This window comes from Poecilia formosa, unplaced genomic scaffold (assembly GCF_000485575.1).
Source record: "Poecilia formosa unplaced genomic scaffold, Poecilia_formosa-5.1.2 Scaffold6, whole genome shotgun sequence".
Taxonomy (NCBI): domain Eukaryota; kingdom Metazoa; phylum Chordata; class Actinopteri; order Cyprinodontiformes; family Poeciliidae; genus Poecilia; species Poecilia formosa.
This window is the reverse complement of record NW_006799945.1, coordinates 5064487-5083734: the sequence shown is the minus strand read 5'-3', so window position 1 is coordinate 5083734 and position 19248 is coordinate 5064487. Positions and strand designations below refer to the sequence as shown.

Below are 19248 nucleotides of genomic sequence, written 5' to 3'. Positions count from 1 at the left end.
ATTTCTCTGGGGGCAGCACTAGAGCTCAGACAGAAATGAGTAAAGTCGTTTGAGCCCCAACATATTTATTGCAACTCCAGTCAAAAGTGAGTGGATGCCACTCCCTCTCCACCCTGTGCTGTGCAGATGCCCAATTAGTGATTAGAATGTAATTTAAAAAAAAGAAGAAAGAAGGTGAAGTAAGGAGCAGTTCCACCTCTGGAAACTTTGCTCAGTTGCATGTCTGACTCTTTTCTAAATAAAACAGTTTTTTGTATTTGGATGTATTGATTAAATAGCAATACACAAATTGGATACAGGTTGAGATTAGTTTGTTTTGTTTTGACTATTGACTAACAGCATGCTGGGATGGAACCCTACCACTTCAATATGAACCTCAAAGTTACTACACAGATTTCTAACCTTGAAATAGTTGACAGACTTACCTAAAGGTGAAAAGGTCCATTTTAAGATGGAAAATAAAAAAGTAACATTGTTCCAATAATAATATTTTTTTGCTGTTTTTAATTGTAACTTTAATAGCTATAATTGCTCTTGGTGTGAAGTTTTTGGGTGTGAAAACAGAAAGTTCCTTTGCAGTAAATGACATCCTCTTTTACCAGAGGATGATGTTGAGATGCCACACTAGACATTTCCAATCCAAATTATTGTGTCATAAGGTCGTTTAGGTGTTTTCCTGAGGGACTTTTATTCTCATGTGGAAATACAAATACGACGTCTGACGAAGCTTCAAAATGTTTGAAAACTGATTTCAGGTTTGTTTTTTGTTTTTTGTTTTTTTGCTCTAAATCCAGACACAAATCATCAGTTTGTTTCTTGTTTATTTTCAGAACGCAGCAGAGAAAAGAGAAATAATTTGAAAAAAACAGTCACAATCAACATCTGGATTCAATTCCAGCAGGCGATCTTCTGATTGAGTTTGATCACAGGAACCATCAACCTGTGATATTCTAGAGGACGTTTGTCCTGTGCAGCTTTACTGAACAGGACGCATCATGAAGCTGATGGCCTTCAGTGAGTAGTTATGGCCCTTCCATGTGGACCACTCCACTCCCACAGAATTGATGGTATCGTCAGCCCCCCAGCGATAAACCCCGTTTGGGTTTGTCCGTTGACAGTTGTTATACCAGAACCCCCCCAGGAATAGTTTGGCACAGTTTAATGAATAATTGTCCAGGTCTATGTCGAAGGTGGAGAACTTCTGTCTGTTGTGATAACTCAGGGAGTCTCCTGAGCAAGAAAAAATCAGAGGTCAGAGGTTAAACGCAACATTATGAAATAGTTCAGTTTTGTATTTGTGTTTCTTTCTTAGGCTTGTTGAAACCGAACTAAGTGACCAGGACCAAACTTTTAGTCAGGTTTCAGAGCTCGACATAATCACCATTTGTCCCTTTATTCATTTTAATAATAAGAGTTCCTCCAACATTATGCTAAACATTGCTTTAATAAAGTCAGAGGAATTAATTTTGTTTGTCCTAAAGTAGCATTGCTCCCCCTGGTACTCACCTGCCCCTCCATCAATGAATCCAGACACATAGAGAGGGTACCCCAAAGACTCCGGACCAACACTGAACCAGCGGTAACGAGCATAAACCGTATGTCCTTCAAAATCCTCCACGATGACCAGCAGCTCAAACCTTTTCTTTTGACTTAAGTGGAAAAGATTCTCCAGACCTGGAAACAGAAACACAGAGTCTTTCAGGAGCTTCTTTGAGCTTGTTGGTTCTCTCTGAACTTCACGATAGTTTTAGCTTCATGTCTTACCGAGCCAGTGCTCTCCAGCCGCATTCCCAAAGCCCAACTTGTAATAAGCCCAGGGCCTGTAGAAATTCACAGAGCCATCCATCCTCCTCTGGAAAACCTGTGGGGAGTTGGAGGCGTTTAACCAGCCAAACACAGCAAGAATCAGGAGTTTAACTGAGATTGACTGTTGGTGACAAAGCAGCCAGGTGCCGAGCCATCAGTCTGAGTATGAGGTGAAGGTGATGGGTTCAAATACTCACAGTCCACCGTCCTCCCAAAGAGCTCATGTCACAGAAAACCTGCAAAAAAAGGAGGAAGTGATGTTCGATTCACGCTGTTCGATCCACTAGTGATTCCATCAGACAAAAATCAGTTTAAACCTGCAGCCAGTATCGTGCAACTGGAATTATTTTTATTTATTTTACAGCAACATCATTAGAGATTTTCCATAGTTCATAAAACAAAGCAATGTGTGTCAAACGAGATATGTTTTTGAGGTCTGATTCAACACAAGCAATCTTAAGAAGGGCTAACAGAACAAATCAAGAACACAAAAATCTGGATTTTTACATAAAGATGAAATATGCAATTGTTGTAAATGTTTTGTTTTGATTATTTTCATTATTCGTTAAGGCTGCAGTTATTTTTACAGAATAGAATCAATACACCTTTCATCCATATTCATATTCTGCAGAAAATGTGCTCAGACTTTCTGTAAAATAATCTTATTTCCCTTTATTGTCTTATTTCCTCCTTCAGCTAATTATGAGGTTTTCTTTTGCTTTTCCATGACAGTGATCAGCCAACAGATATTTGGAGAAATCCTATTTCACTCCAAGAAAATGATATTTCAGATAATAAAGTTCCTGAAATTAAAAGGTTAAGAAGAAGAAATTACTTTATAACAGGCATAAAGCTTTTTTGTTTTTAAAGGATCTCATCTTAAAGTTGCGAAATTTGACAAAATCTCCAAATGCAATAAGAAAATGCTCCCTTTTCTCTTTCTCCACATGTGGAACACATCTTCCTCAGTCATAAACTTTCTCATTTTTCTGGTGAGAAAAAAAAAAGAATAAATTAAATATGTTAATAGATTTCAGGGAATAATGATGGATGCAAGTGCACCTGGATACCAGACAGGGGTCCGATGGGATAGATGGTGTAAACTCCGCTGGGTCGCACTGTGTCCTGCTTATAGATGTCGCTGCAGTCGTGAGGAAAGAGAGAAGCTGCACGGCTGCTCAGCAGAGGAACCAGGAGGAGCAGGAGAGTGGATAGCAGCTGTAAAAGCAGAGGAGATTACATCTCAGTTTCACCATTTTTACTGAATATTTGTTTCAGAGAGCCAGAAAATAAAGCAGGAGAATGTTTTAGAGAAACATATTGAAGCTGTGAAGATCCAAAGCTCCAGCTTAACTTTAAGAGTTTAGAGAGTCCTAAACTTACATCCATGGTGAGGGTTGTGCTGCAGGGATGTAAACCGGGATGGAGCTGCTCTGAGTTCTTCTGCATGGATCTGATCACAACCTGATGCTTTATAGCAACACGCTGAGCAGCTGCAGCTTCACCTCGATAACACTTTTGACTGCATAGGTAGAATTTGTCTCTGAGAAAACTGTTTATTGTGAGTGCAATTTAACCACATTCATACAAACTATTTGTACTGAAAGGTCCTTTGTGGTGGATAAGAAATACCTGCTGATATATTATCTTATCAGAGATAAAGACACGCTGAGAGCAGGGAAGTTAAAGCTAAATATCAGTAGAATTTATGCTGACTAATAACTGCTGAGCAACTAAATTCTCTATATTCAATTGTTGATTGGTTAGCTAGCAGGTAAGCTCAAAGGAAAATATGTTTCTCTGCAGAAATTGAGAGCAGCTGTGTTTTACAGTGTGAAATGCTGCAGCTGATGTTTCTGTAGCAAAGATGTTTGATTATTGTGTCACTCATCGGCCACCACATTTAAACCATATTTAAGGATCAGTTGTGCTCAAATGTTTTGACGTCTCACCAAATTTAAATAATTGCAAATTAGTTTGCAAGATCTAATCATGTCTCTGTTCATATCCTATATGCGATTCATAAAATGTACCCATCATAAGGTTGAGGGGTGAGATACAGGAGAGACTATAAGATTTTAAAGGTCATTTTATGTTGATGAGAAAATGATCACATTTTAGACCCAGCGAGTGTGGTTTTTCTGAGTTTTAAAAGCAGATTTTGTCAGACAGAATGAGCAGAAATTCCTGTTCTGTTTTTGGATAAATATCGTCCTTAATTGCTTTAGCAAAGCAGCCCCAAACTAATGTTTTTCTTCATCCTTCAATTACAACCAATGTAAAAGATACTATTATTATTACAAGTTAGTAAAATAAAACTTCAGAGGTATTGAAAAACGCTAACGTAAATTACTTTTTCCTGTATGATCAGCGTGTGGAGGAGTTTAAAGGTGACAGCTCTTTTTAATTAAAGGGAGGGGTAACATAACATTCAATCTTTATGAATAACGTCTCTTCTGAATTTAATAACAAAAGCACAACTCAAACTTAAGCCTATTGCAGATCGCAACCAATCAGCTTTGAGCTCGCGCACGCCGCGGCCAATGGTTGATCAGAGGACGCTCGCGCAGAGTAGTTTGAAGGGCGGTCCGGGTAGAGAAAGGAAAGTATGGATCAGAGGATCGGAGTACTGACGCTGAGTTTCGATCAGGGGCGTTTTACTGAAGTCCTCAAGTTATCGAGTCTATTTTTAGGTTAAATAACTTAAAAAAGACACTGTTTGTATTTTTGTAACATATCCTTCAAAGTGGGGTAGCTCGTATTAGTTAGTTTATTTCTTCTGAATGATTATCCTGTGCAAGTTATCAATATTTTATTCATGGCTTTGATAGCCAGTGACCTCAACGGAACGGCTGCGATTTATGGAAGAGTTGGGTCAAGAAAAGACGTGATTCAAGTCCCATTGAACGGCTTTAAAGCGAACAAAATGCAACCCAAGGAGACAGAGTATACCACAGATGGGTTACCAAAAGCTTTTCTGCACAGTTTGAGGACTCTGTTTGACATTTTGGACGACGACAGAAGGGGGTATGTCCACATATCGGAGATAGAGAGCCGATGGCAGGGCGCAGACACCAGGGAGTTGCCCGGCGGAGTGCTCAGCTGCCTCAGGAGGGTCACTCCTCCGCATGGCTGCCTCACCTTTGAGCGGTTCGTGGCCGGGCTGCGGTACTCCATGCTGAACCCGGAGAACAGCCCCCACTTCAAGGCCCAGGTTGCTGTGCACCCGCAGCAGGGTCCGAGGCATCCCCAGAAACCCGCACGGGTGGAGAACAAAGTCCGTCCGCTGGGCAACGTGACAAACACCCAGCCGCACCGGGCGTCCTCCCTGCAGAGCCGGGCCCGTCCCGAGGAAGGGACGGGGTTCCCCGCATGTGGACAAGCGCGGTACGGCTCGGGCTTCCAGAGGTCCGGGCGGAGTGTGGAGCGGATCCCCGTCGCTCCGGAGGATTTGTGCTACCACGCCGACCCGGGCCATGTTAGCAAAGCAACACAGCCGCAGCAGAGCAGAATCAGGAACATCGAGTCGCTTGCGCTGGAGTCTCCGCAGCTCCAACCATGTAAGTGGCTGCACATCAACTTTGTGCAATGGGATAAACTCTTGGAGCTTTGTGAAGTTCAGGGATGGTTCTAAGCTCAAACTATAACCATCTGTGTAAGACTAGTGAAAGATCATTTAAATAATAATCACAATTCACACTATCCACTTTTGCATCTTTTTAAATTTGCTAAATTCTAACTTATTAAGATAATTTTGCATAACTGCTCTGTCCTTCCATGGCAAAAAGAAGTTAAATAAATACCTTGTGCTTAAGACATGAAATGTTAAGAAAATAGTTATAAACATAAAGTAGCAATAAATAATTTATCCTATCATTAACTAATATCCCAATTTTGCACACCCAATTAGCCATTTCTAAACTGAAATAATTGCATATCAGCTGGTGTTATATGATGTTTAAAATGGCAACAATGAGCTGAATTCATAAAGACTCAGTAAGAGAGACCTGTTGGTTTTCACAACCCAACTCTAGAGTTACAATATAAACAGGGCCTGGTCAGAGGCCTCTGCTCCAATCTCGAGTCCCTGATTAAACAACTGTTGTTGTTAACCACAGGCAGGGTCAGAGGTCATGTCAAGAGCTGCAGTGAGTTCATAGTTTTCCTTTAGGATTGTGCAGCCTGACCATCACCCAGTTTTGCCCCTGTGCAATAAATGTAGGCCAAAGAACCTAAGAAATTTCCACATCTCTTCCTTAGTCCTTATCGTATTCTGCGCTTGCATCTCCTTCACAAAAAAACCCTTCCTCTCTGGCTCTGACATGCACACACTAACTCACTCAGCTAGTGTCTGTCAGAGTTCGTCTCATCTGTACGCACGCAGACCTGTCCAGAGCTGTATTATTAGATAGTCTCTCGCTATTGCTGTCCAACCCTCAGGGCTTTTACTGCTTGAACCACTTTTTACTCAGGACATTCAGAGAGATGGATAGATATCGTGAGATTGTAACTCCCAAACTGTTAACTCAGTTAAAATCGTCATGCAAAATATTACAATGAGAGAATCATCTTACTCGCTGCTTGAGTTTAAATTGTTACCAACAAGAAACACAGCTTTTAAATCCCAACATTTTGTTCCAAGAGATGTGCATTTGCAATGCAAAGCGTCTTCAGACGAACATTATTCTGATCAGTCTTTTTCTGATGAGTTACAGATTTCTGATTTTATATAAACTGTGACCTTCAATTTTGACCTGTTTTGATTTTTTTTTCTTTCTTCTAAGCGCTAGGACAGGTAAACAAGCAGGTTCCGTGAAAGATGAGGTGGTTCAAATGCAAAAGAAATGAAGGAATTACAATAGAAGGTTATGCTGATGAATGCAATAAAGTATGTTTTTCCCAAACTTCACTCCATTTTTACTCATCTAAAAAAAAGAATGAAACAGTTAATCAGATTAATTGTGATGAATCAATTATGAAAATAATCATCAACTTATAATCATCAGCAGACTCAAAAAAGGTGATTTGCTAAAAGAACAACACAGTCAGAGCAGCAATTAAGCAATCATTTAATCTGCACAGAAATTAAAAATACATTTTGAATCTAAGAAAAAAAAAAGTGTGTAAATATTCTTCTCAGAATTTCTCAAAGGGCATAGTTTTAATCCTCACCTGGTTCAGATTCTCTAAAAAAAAAAATCAATTAATTACTTTTTGTTTTACAATTATTAATTGGTTAATCCAAAAAATAGTCTGCTCTACACTGCACTGATGTTAAATCGAGTAGAAAGAGCTGAGCTTTTCACATGTTGGTCAGGGTTTCCCCCAGAAACCTTGCTAAGCCCGGTGCTCCGGGCGCTACGCCAGTCATCCAGATACTTGCCCATCCATTGAGTTAAAAAATGTTTAAAGTTGACAGGAAATTTGAAAATATCGTTTGATAGTTATGCATTTTTGGAAGACTGAAAGATTAATACCTAAACCCCAACTATAAAGTCTTTTAAAAAAGGCAATCATTAACCCCCCCTCCCAAAAAACCCCCCCACAAAAAAACAACTAATTAATTAACAATGCTAAGCCTGGTGGGGGCACAAGTAAAGCCTGGTGGCCCGCCAGGCTTATAGTACACTGAGGGAAACCCTGTTGGTATTTTTTAGCTGCAGATCCACCTTTTGCTACAAATGATCAAGTACACACTAAATGAATGCTGTTATTGCATTTTAGACAATGAAATGTCCTTATTTAAAAAGTTGATTTAATTATTTGTTTATTTTCATCTTTTAATATTGCACAGAAAAAAGATGAAGTGGTTAAATGAAAAAAATCTTCATTTATCAGAATAATAAAATACTAGAAGAATCGTTACATTTTAAATCTCTTTTTCACACAGCTCAGTTTTTATCTGATGCCTCCATATCACTTCTGAATGGAGTCAGTTCCACTTTGGCCAGACATGAACACTTTCTCGTTTAGGTGAGATGTTCTTGCTTTGATTTAGCCGTCTGAGATGACATTAAGGGAAATGCTCAGACTGTTGGCAGCTGTTAACAACATGGCCTCCCTGAGCATGTCCTGACCTGAACCGGAGGGTTTTTATTGCCCCTCATCAATGTCCTAGCTCTCTCAATTTAGCTGGATTTGAAATATTAGCAAAGTGTTGCATGTAAGTCCCTTGACAGGCGTTGCATATTGCTGCTTGTTCAAATACGTATGGCTAAAATACAGACTGAACGTCATAGACACCGATGATTGTGATATAATCTCTCATGTGTGGCCAAAGCCCGGCGGTTTAGTCCAGATTACAGCAAACAGAGCAGAGCGCAGTGATTTGCTGCTGCAGTGAAATCCTCCCCAAATTCCTAACATTCACCTCCCCTTCTATCATGCTTTGGTGCAAGGAAAGCACTGGTGCTCCTCATCGAAATTTCTGAATCTGATAGCAATAAAAAACCTTAACAGATACAACAGAACAACAACTGGACAGATTGGAAAACTTATTGTGCTTCATTGAGGAAGAAGAAGGTTTTGTTAGTGGCTTAGTTTGGATCAGTCCCGAATGGAGAGTCATGTTTTAAAGAACATTTAATCAATATAGTAAAGTATCAATGTGCCAGAATTGTACTTTGTAAACTCGTTGAAGGAGTGGGTATCTATGAAGAAATGAAACGAAGGGACGAGAAAATCAGATATTGTATTTTCTTCACTGAGCTTATCTTAATGACGCAATCAGACCAGGCTGAAGGAGATACTGAACTCTTTTAATGCATCACTGAACGCATGATGTAATCAAAGCCTCCATGCTGTTGACAGCAGCCTAATTCAGAGGTTAGAGCTCCCTCCTGTGGCATATAAAAAAAACAAATTTAGACAAAAAATTCTGCACAATTTAGTGCTTCTGTTTGATCAGGCAGCAATAAAAAAAATATTGCTTGGAGCTGCATGATGTTGGGAAATCATGTGTTTGTTGTGATGTTTTTTTCAAAAGATTGTGATGGGAATTCACATTTTGCTGACACCGCCAACATTCCCTGGGATCTTTAGTGTCTTGGTCACTGAGGTGTGGACATCTGCTAACTAACATGACGAAACTCCTAACAGCTACAAACTATTCCTGGTGTAAGAATATAACAATTTTTTCTGTCATATTTTTGTTACTACAGTAACGTTACAGATTTTTTATGCTTTTGTTTATCTATTTACAAGGTTGTTCCATCTCAGGTGGCACTCTGTCTTCTAAAAATGCTTAGATTTAATAAAACGTTGACGACCAAAACATAATTAAAACATTTTGAAAATAAAGGATCGGACAGGTTTTCTTTTTGTCGTTGCTGTATTTGCGTTCTTCCAGGTGGCGATGTGGTGCTGATAATTGTTTTCATCTCACTGTGTTTAGGCGTTACAAAATCAGGTCTGCCAAGATCGCAGAGTGAATCGGCTACGGGATTATCTGGCGGTTCCAGGCGACACGGGCGGAGTCGAGAAGAGCACAGGAGGCACACCATTTCCAACGGAGTGGATTATGGAATGGTTGGTGTTCGATCACACACCCTCATTTGAACAAACCTCTGCTTAAGTCATTCTTTAGTCATTGTTTCGACATCTGTTGATAGCGGGCGACAAACTCGGCTGCAGACTCGTTTACATTTAGGTTTCGGTCATCATTAAGATTTCCACTCTGGGTTCGCCAATAGTGTTTCGAACTGACAGACGTTAACATCTCCTTACTGTAAAACCACATTCTAAAAACTTGTTAAGTTTCTGAAGTTTTTTAAAAACAGAATTGTGAAATTTTATGCCTTAAATTCAGCATAAGTTGGATAATTTAATTAGAAAAATTTTCAAACGGCATCACTGCACATACAAGTAATTATTTTTTATAATTTTTATTAAATTATAAAATAGACAAATACCCATTTAGTTTAAACTAATTCTTATCAAAATTGCTTTTTGTCTCAAATTTCTTCGTTTTAGCTGCTGTGTTTTGTCTTAAATGATAACCAATTAAATATCATTGTCTCTCAAGAAATGTTTTAGTTGGAAACAGATTTTTTTGTTCAATTCTACAATTGACAGTGTAGGAACAAATATATGGTCTGCATGTGTTATGATTAATGTATTTCTGCTTGTTGTGGAACCTGAAAAGAGTGCCGTATTTCTGGGTTAACGATATTCATCTTAATAATGACTCAGTCTAAATTAATGATATCCAGAGAATTGTCTGAGGTTTTCAGTGTGAAGCTTCGTCTTCGAGGTCTGTGTTTGAAACGAACAATCCAACAATATTTTATTTATATAAATAAGACATGAAAACGTTTAGGAAAGGACGTCCCAGTGTGGCTTTTAGCACTTCCTATTGGTCCGTGGATTCTCCTCCCTTCCCTCTCACCCCTCCCTCGACCAACCAGCTGAGCTGAGGCCTCCTCTCTTTTTTCACCCCCCCCCACTCGTCACACACACTTCATCATTTCTCACTCTTTCCTGCTCACCTCCTCTTTCTCTCTCTTTCTTTCTGTGTTTGTGTTGCCGTCTCTGTCTCTTCTCCCCTTGGCACCTTGTGTCTAGATAGAGGCAGACTGATCGACCCCCCTGTCCCCCTCAATTCTTTTTCTTCTTCTTCTTCTTCCTCCGCCCCTGCCCCCCTTCCCACCTCCCTCTCTTCCCTCCATCCCTCCCACCCAGGCCGTCTTGGCCCCTCGCTGCCCTGATGGTAGTGAGCCGGGTCGGGCCAGGGGGCCTGGTAGAAGTAGAGGACTCGCTCGGCCCACCCGGCCCAGCCTGGACGGCTGTGTGGGCCGCCTACACAACCGTCTTCATCCCCCTCAGCAACAGCCTTTACAGCAACAAGGCTCTGCAGTTTTTCCTCTGGGTGAGTAGGCCGGGGCTGGTTGAAGAAGACTGATAAGGTTGTTTTGAGGTGGTTTCATGAAGCTGCGGTCCTGAGGCTGTGCTGTGACGGCAGATGAAGTAACTGGTTGGGATCACCGTGGAATTGTTAGATGTTGCTGTTTGTTGGACAGGATGTTTAAAATGAATCTTCTCTTGTTACTCTGGAGACTCAAGGACATGTTTACTGGTTGATGTGGAGCTCACATTAGATCTGAAACAGTCAACATTTCAGTACGTTTATTTTAAATTACTTATTCACTAAAATAATACATATTTTTTAAATAATTGTAGACTTTTTTGATGAGTTTTGTGTCGCGACTTGGCTGCAGCCCCTGAGCCCGTTTTGTTCTCTGTACAGTTCAGCTGTACAGCTGCTGGTTTCTCTTTGGAGTCTAAGCCAAACAGCTTATGCGGAGGGGTGCCGTGTTATTCTACGTGCTTTGTTGTGTGTGTCTGTGTTTGCTCAATCACTCGGATAACAGCACGGACACCTACAGGTTTTTGAAAACCTTTCATCCCTTCTTCTTTTTGAGTTTTCCTGCTTGTGGCCCAACGCTGATCCATGCTTCTCCCCCCAACCCCATTTTAGTCTTCCTCTATAAACACTTTCTTCGGGCTTCTTGGCAAAGAGCTAAAACACGTTGCACGGTTTTATTTTGTCCCAGTGTCAGGCCATTTTAGCGATTGTTAGTGGACGGTAGAACGTTGACACATCAGGTGGCTGAAAACCAGCAGTGAGGCCTGGACTGAGGCAGCGTGGTCCATAGACAGCCCGGTCAGCACAACTCAATGCAGCCTCGCTGTGCCGCAAACACACACGAACACACGCATTTTCCCCTCACACACATCTCTCTCTCTTGGTCTCTTTATCAAGCACGCACTGGGGTGGCCATAGTTGAAGTGGATCCACTGTTTCCCCCCTATTCTTGGGTTGCTGTGGGGTTGCCATGACGGCGGACTCAATTTCCCCTCTAAACATTGTCTGGGATGGGAGAGAGTTCGGCACAATTGGTGTGGCGCCATTGTTCTGTCCAGCACAAAAGAGCGGGCTGCAGATGCCCGGGTGAAAACACGGGAGTTTGTATGCTATGCAAACTACCGAGAACTGTGATTAGATTTATTCTTGGCAACAGTTTGAAAATTGTCCTAATAAGTATTGCGTGGGAAACGCCAAACAGTTTACTCCTTTATTGAAACGGTCGCTTGATGAAATCCAGTTGAGAATAGACAAAAATGTTCATTTTTCCTCCCTGTCCCACATTAATTAACTTATTACTTGCTTGAAAGTAAAAAAAAAAAAAAAAGTTTACATGAAGATTTTTCTAATCATAGCTGATGATGATCTCATGGCTTAGTACATTTCTGACAGGTTAAATCGTAACTTATGAGTTAAATTTGAGGCTCGCCTATGGATTTGTGTTTTTGGCATATACCTAAAACAAACAGCTTACTTCTATGATAACATGGAAAATAATAATAATAACAAAAAAAGGAAATAGGCAGAATATCAGGACCTCCTCAAGCCTCGTTCATATTCAGGGACAATTTCCAGATGCCTGAAGACGACATGTTCATCTCTTCAAGCAATTCTGCTCAAGTTAAAACACATTAAGATACTTTTGTACGCTCACAGTGACACAAGGTGGGCTGGAAGGCCGCTCAGCGAGGAAGAAGCCATTAATTCAAAAGCAACAGATCACAGCTGTCAGACGCATTCATGGACATAGATTAATTTTTCTGAGACATAAAAAAATTGAAGTGCTAAGCCATATCTGACTGTTAAATGTTAAGGGGGGGAGGGGAAACAACAAAAAGAAACTTTCCCATTGTGAAGCTCTGAGGAGGCAGGATCATAATATGTGGGTCTTTTGCAGCAGGAGGGACTGTTGCGCTTAAAAATATAGATAGCACCATAAGGAAAAAAAAATATGTGGAATTATTGGAGAAACAAATTAAAACTTGAGCGAAATAAGTTAAAAGTTGTTTACGAATGGGTCTTTTATTAATGATCTTAAAGCATACCATGAAATGAGTTAGCTTAAGGATAACAAAGTTGACATTTTATGGCATATGTCACAAAGCTCTGATCTCAGCCCCGTTGGAAATTTGTGGACAGGACAGAAGATGTTCATGAGAGTCAGGCGACCTGCAAACCTGACTCAGTTACAGAAGTTCAGTCTGGAGGAACGAGCCCAAGTTTGATCCAATAAAAATAAATAGAAAAAACTTTGCTACGCAATGCATGTAAAACAGGAAAAGTTTTTTTCTGTGAGATTAGTTCATATGTCTGTTTATACGTTATATGTAAAATCTCAACTTTAAGCAAGAAGTTGCAAGTTTTAGTGTCCCTGTGGCTCTCTTTCACCGTCCCGCATCACTTCTTCGCTTTATGCTTCATCTCACACAGCTGAAGCAAATGAAGGAGTTGGAGCAGGAAAAGGATTCGCTGCTGTCAGGCCTGGAAGTGGTAGAGCGGGCCCGAGAGTGGTACCAAGGCCAGATCCACAATGTCACAGAGAGGCAGCGGCAAGTCGGACAAAGCTCTCACTGCACGGTAGGTTCAAATGCAGCTGCAGACCAGGAAAAAATAGCCACAAAAATCAAATCAAAATCAAATCAAATCAAATTTTATTTGTATAGCACATTTCAGCATCAAGGCATTTCAAAGTGCTTTACATAATTAAAATAAAAACAGCCTGTGATGCAAACGGTGAGAAAGAGAAATAAAAAGAAAGTAATAAAAAGATAAAAAGAAAAGATAAAAATATTTAAAAAAAAACATCAAATACATTGAAGACTTCCCAATAACTTAATAAATAGTAGGCAAGCACTTCTAACATAAAATCCTTACACTCCCTTCCAGTGTTTCTGACAGTTCCTCCGAATGAAGCAGACCTGTCCATATTCTTTGTTTGTTTCATGCCATAACGTCCTCAAGTGTTTATTGTCAAAAAGCTCAGCATTAATCCCATGTGACAGAAGTACACAGATACAGTCAAAACTCCAGCAATTTACAGGAAATACCACATATTTATTTATGTTTGTATTGGTAGGACTGGTATATTTCCTTTTATAACTCCTAAATAGTATGTTAGGATTCTTGGTGACTCCAAAATGTCGCTTTTTTGCTGCAGCTCTTTAAAACTCTGAGTCCTTTGCAAAAGCCTTTTCGCAAAGTTAAGCATTGCAAATGTGCGAATGAATGTGAAAATAAGAATAATCCATTTTCTTAGGCTTCACACGAAGGAGTTAAAATATCAAGTTAGAAATGTTTGGTTTTAATAAAAGGAAAAAACTACTCCGACTGCAAGGAAGTGTTTTGCAGACCGGCGTTGTCTGTCCTGACTTTTTTGTTGTTTTCTTCACCTTTTTTCCATCAAACTCTTTGATTTGTTCCAGGAGTTCTTCACAGATGCCAGTCCAAGTCGAATGAATGTCCTCATTCCCAAACTGCAAGAAGTCAATCGCTGCCTTAACGACCTGCTTTCCTGCAGTGGGATGGTAAGTGTCAAATGCTTCAAATACAGGGTAAAATTTAATCTAATCGTGTGTAAGCCTCAAAATTTTTGTGTGGGTTACAATATTTGTCTTTCCTACTAACAATTCTGGTCTAGTTTCTTCACTGAAAGTGGAATATTAAATCTTGTTGTAATATAACAAGTATTTATTCTTTCTGTATTTTAGGAAATTCGCATAGCAGAAACTTGTAACAGTGTATTATCTATTGAGATGTTTAAAATGTTTTAGTCTAGATCCAGTTTAGATCCAAACCAACGTCTGCTTTCTGTGAACAACGCTAAAGATGTTCCTCATCTCAGAAGGAATTGGAGTCTCTCTTCATGATTGTTTCCACGTGGTTGGAAATTGGCTGGATTTTTCAGGAGAACACCATGTGAAACACTTACCTCCTGTTCTATTGATTACAAATCCACAAAGAATCCTTGAAATATTGTCTAGAAATTCAATAAGTTACTAAGAATTTGTAGATTTGCCACTAAAAAGTTCCCAAAAAGTAGAACCCTTTTCAGATTCTACTCTGAAATACAAGACAGGAAACACTGTTGAAGCTTAAATAGTAAAGCAGAGTTTAAGTTCAGCTGTTTTCAGCTTCACATTTTCATATGTGAAGCTGAGAAACTTGGAAATAAAAAACCCCAAAGGAATTTAGTCGAACATGCTGCTGATAGTCGACAACGAATATAAAACACTAAACTCAATGCTTTAACTCAAAACTAAAAATATTTGAGAAGAAATTATTAATTGTAAAGTTTTCAGCTCCTATATGTGAAAAACTAATAATAACATAGAGACCAATATGACAAAAAATTGTGGCAGGATTCATACGAAGTCTGTAATTTGTCTGATTTTGTTCAATTTCTTTTTGTTTAGTCACCAGGATCTATATTGTTGTTACATAGCATCAGTGGACGGAAGCAGCTGAAAGTCTCCCTTTTCTACACGTAATCAGACAGTGTTTTACTTATACGGGTTTCCCTGCACTACTCTGACGACGCTCTAATCGGGGAATAGAGCGGTTATTGACTCAATGATTTGGTTCGGATATGTTGAATTGACAGAAGAGTCATCAAAAATGAAAGCCACTATCAAGCACATTTATTTTACCCTGGAAATTTTAAGCTGACAAACACACCTGTGGTCTCTTGATTGACCTTGACCCTCCGCCCTGGGTTTCATATTCCTTGGACAAAAAGTGCTTTCAATGGAGAAAATCAAACTCTTCTCTTATGTCTAAATAGGATATTTTGTGATATTTTTTGTGTGCCATAAACATATTCCAGATGATTGGTCTTTTTTGTGAAGAAATCAGTGTTTTCTGTATAAACCAAAGCTGCTACCTATTCCGTTGCTCCCTGTTTGTCTCCCAGCCGTCGTTTCCCAGCGGCGGTGCTCAGACAGCAGTGCTCTCGGCGAACTCCCAGCCCCCGGCCCCGGCTCCTCCTCAAGCCATTCAGAGACTAAAGGACCAGAACAGACTTCTCACTCAGGTTCGACACAATCCCACAAATCTTCCCCTGAAGTCCCTCCTCACCGTCCGACTGACGGTCTCTATTCCTTCTGCTCTTTCAGGAGGTGACGGAGAAGAGCGAGCGCATCACGCAGCTCGAGCAGGAGAAGTCGGCTCTGATAAAGCAGCTTTTTGAGGCTCGAGCTCGCGGCGCACATGACGCCAGCACCATGGATTCCACCTTTATCTGATTAGCTTCCAAATCATCATCAGAGACGATTCGTTGTGCGGCCCAGCCAAGCATATCCGTGCTGGTCTGAGGGAGAGCTGAGAGATTTCTGTTTACCCGGCTGAACATTAATGGCCGTTTTTAGATACGGTGCACAAAAAGAAAAGCGAGACCGGTCAACTACAAATCAAACCAAACGCTACCTGGATTGTGAACACTCCTGACCTGTGTGAGCTGAGAACAAATTCCTCTTACACTGACAAACAAGAGGACTCGTCAAAGCAGGCAGGTCTCATGATCACAATCACTCCATTTCTTCGAAGATCCCCATCTGGAAGATTAACACTCCTCCTCCTCCTCCTCCTCCTTAAGGACTTTCTTTCATTTCTGCTGCTCAGCTGCACAAGGAACAAAACACAAACTTCACTGGGAGCAAAGCTAAAATGACACAGAAGGCTGTTTGGACAGTGGGGATGATTTGAGGGGGGATTTTGTTGGAATAACACGCCATACTCCAGCTAATGCTATCACTCAGTTGCTGTGACCTATCAGTCATTTTTTTTTAGTTTCATTCTTATATATATAATCGATATAAGAGAGGAATGTTCCTTCACTTTTAGTATTTCCTTCCTTTTGATATCAAATTATATTTCTTTCTGGTTTTTGAAGTGTTTTTACAAACGCAAAGATAAATCAGTAAAAAATCTCTCTCTATATATATATTATATTAGGATGTTACATATTCAGACTTGTTTTGTATTTTGAGTCTTTTTCACACATGAACTCAGTTCAGAGGAACATCTTAGAAACGTATTGAATGCTTGTGGCTCCCACAAAAATGGGTTTATAACCAGGAAGGCTTCTAAATAACTTCCTAAAGGAGCAAAGAGGAAGTTGACAGTTTCTAATACTTTCCTGAAATTACTGATGGACAGTAACAGAAATATAATAAGTATACAAAGTAGGACATTTCAGTAGCATGTCATGAAGTTGAGCGAGACTAGATTGTATTAAGAAATCGATCAGTCTCATAATTACTTAATCAGCCTGAAGAGTAAACACATGATGTAACAATCTAGGTAGGACATAAGCTCATGGACTTGTATCTGCATGGTTTGCTCAGATTATATGTCCTTCACTACAAGCACAAGTTAATTAGCTGGAAATTTCCTCCTCTGGGGCCTCGTGAGCTCATTAATATTTTATTGCCATTCCGCTTGAAGGGCGGCTCTGAGATGTTCCGCACTTGCTTTCCTGAAAAGGACAACTTAAACTTTCAGAGCTGCGACGCATGTGTGGAAATGACTCAAGGTCAGCCTGCAAGCCCTTGAGAGGTGTAACACAAGGAGATGAGGAGAAACCTGGAAGTTTGCATGTGAAAGAAAGCTATGAGAATAAGTTCGATAGATGGTAAATATGTTGCAACAAGATTCTGACGCTATACCAGAAGCAAAAAGAGCTAAAAAAAAAAAAGAAAAAAAAAAGAAAACCAAAACTGCCATCTGCATGTTGCTACAGTGGATTATTTTTTCTTTCTTTTTTTTTTTTAATTGCTTGGATCTTGTTTTGAACTCAAAAATATTTTCCACTGAGAGATTTAACTTTGAAATGTAGAGATTAAAGGTTAGCACGGATATGAAAACCTGCATTGTCTTTGTACGAGTTTCCTTTTCCCAGATTCTTCCTGGATATGGACGCTTTTAGACGTTTGAAAGCATGAAGCCATCCTCAAGTTTACAGAAGAATTTAGTTGGTGGGTGGTGGTACGGCCGAGATAGTTTCTAATGGTACTGCTGGGATGTCTGCGCAGGTCTGTTTCCCACTTGTTTAGGGTTTTTGCTGTTCACCCGATGGTATGTGGAGCCCCTTTTCTTTCCTCTGAGGGTACCATACTCCATAAGAGCTGATTGAAATGAATAAAAGTGCTTCCTAGCAGCAACTTTGGTTGCGTTTCTTTCCGCATCCACAATTTAATGTCTGCAGTTTGCTGCTTTTTATACAGTAATGCACAGAAGTGTCAAAGAAAAGATGCATAAAAACAAGAGGATTGACTAACAATCCTAGCCTCAATCCTCCTTTACCATTGTGTTTTAAGGATATCTCCTTAATTGTAAGCCAAAATGAAATTATTTTAATTTACGGAATGCAAAATACTATTTTTAAATTTGATGTATTCATATATATATATATATATATATATATATATATATATATATATATATATATATATATATATATATGGCTGTGCTGCTGCAGCATCTGGAGTGTGTTCTCCCACTTCTGCAGAATTTACCAAACCAGTGGAAATTTTCTGCCATATGGGAAGGAGAGGCTCCTTCTGTTAAACGCAACACCTCTGCAAACGAGCAGAGGCGAAGGGCGCACAGAGGTAAACAAATCGCAGTCCAACTCCAGCAATAAACCAGTTCAAACAGCCTGAAACCACCTCAGAAGTTAATCGCCATAAATGCAGCACAACTGGCAGGAGAATAAAGAAAGAGAGAGAAAAATGGGTTTAATGTTGTTTCACTTAATGAACTTTAGAGAGTGACTGCTGCACCCAGTTGTCTTTTAAATTTAGGACAAGTAGGAGTGGAAAGGTCAGAGGTTACAGGAGGTTATGTGGTGATTCTCGACGAACGCTGTAAAACATGCCTGCGTCTTTTACCATGTCTTAAGTGTTCCCTTGGAAACTACAGCCACACATTTCGATGCATTTTATTGTTATTTTATGGAGAATGGCAACATACAAGAAAAACAATGGATTGTTATTATTATTTTATTTTTTGACAAATATTAGTCTAAATGGTGCGGCATGTGTTTGAATTGGGCTCCCCACTGATTCAACACCATTTGCTGCATTTACAGCTGCATCTCTTTAGGTGTGACGCTCTTAGCTTTGCACAGTTAGTCAATGAAATTTATGTCACTTTGTTTTTGCAAAATTGCTCAGGATTAGAGTAGAACAGCAGATGACCTAAAGTGAGCTTTACCACCTGAGCCGAGAATCTGTGAATCTCCTCCAGAGCTCCAGGTAGGTTTGAGCGTCCAAGTTCTGGACGCTCAAACCTACCAAGTATGAGTGTTTCCCTGTTTCGCAAGTTGCAAAACAGGAACAAACTGCTTTGCAACTTGTTTCTTCCTTATTTCATCTCCACCCTGTTCTGTCTGTGTTCCTTGGGTTTCATCATGCTATTCTTTATGTAATGTTCTCTAAAAAGGAACATCTTTGACGTCTTCACAAAATAACTGTATTTATTTCATGCTGAGTCTAAATTACACAAAGGCGGACTCTACTAGCTGATTGTGTGATTTCTCACTCTGATTTCATAAGCGTCAGTAATGGTGGCTGAGCACGAAC

General features: G+C 39.9%; 2 protein-coding genes across 2 annotated transcripts; one reads left to right on the top strand and one right to left on the bottom strand.

The window, feature by feature from the left end:
• Positions 1-763: 763 nt before the first annotated feature.
• On the bottom strand, positions 764-3359 carry LOC103150300 (microfibril-associated glycoprotein 4-like). Its single transcript, XM_016680255.1, has 6 exons — positions 3190-3359; positions 2869-3024; positions 2004-2042; positions 1765-1861; positions 1507-1674; positions 764-1230 (listed from the first exon to the last, which is right to left on the bottom strand). Exons 1-6 carry the CDS (start codon positions 3253-3255, stop codon positions 977-979), a joined length of 780 nt encoding a protein of 259 aa, XP_016535741.1. The 5' UTR covers positions 3256-3359; the 3' UTR covers positions 764-976.
• Positions 3360-4374: 1015 nt separating this feature from the next.
• Positions 4375-17343, top strand: sapcd2 (suppressor APC domain containing 2). Its single transcript, XM_007569080.2, has 6 exons — positions 4375-5366; positions 9200-9333; positions 13100-13246; positions 14092-14193; positions 15579-15698; positions 15781-17343. Exons 1-6 carry the CDS (start codon positions 4625-4627, stop codon positions 15907-15909), a joined length of 1374 nt encoding a protein of 457 aa, XP_007569142.1. The 5' UTR covers positions 4375-4624; the 3' UTR covers positions 15910-17343.
• The last annotated feature ends 1905 nt before the right edge of the window (positions 17344-19248 follow it).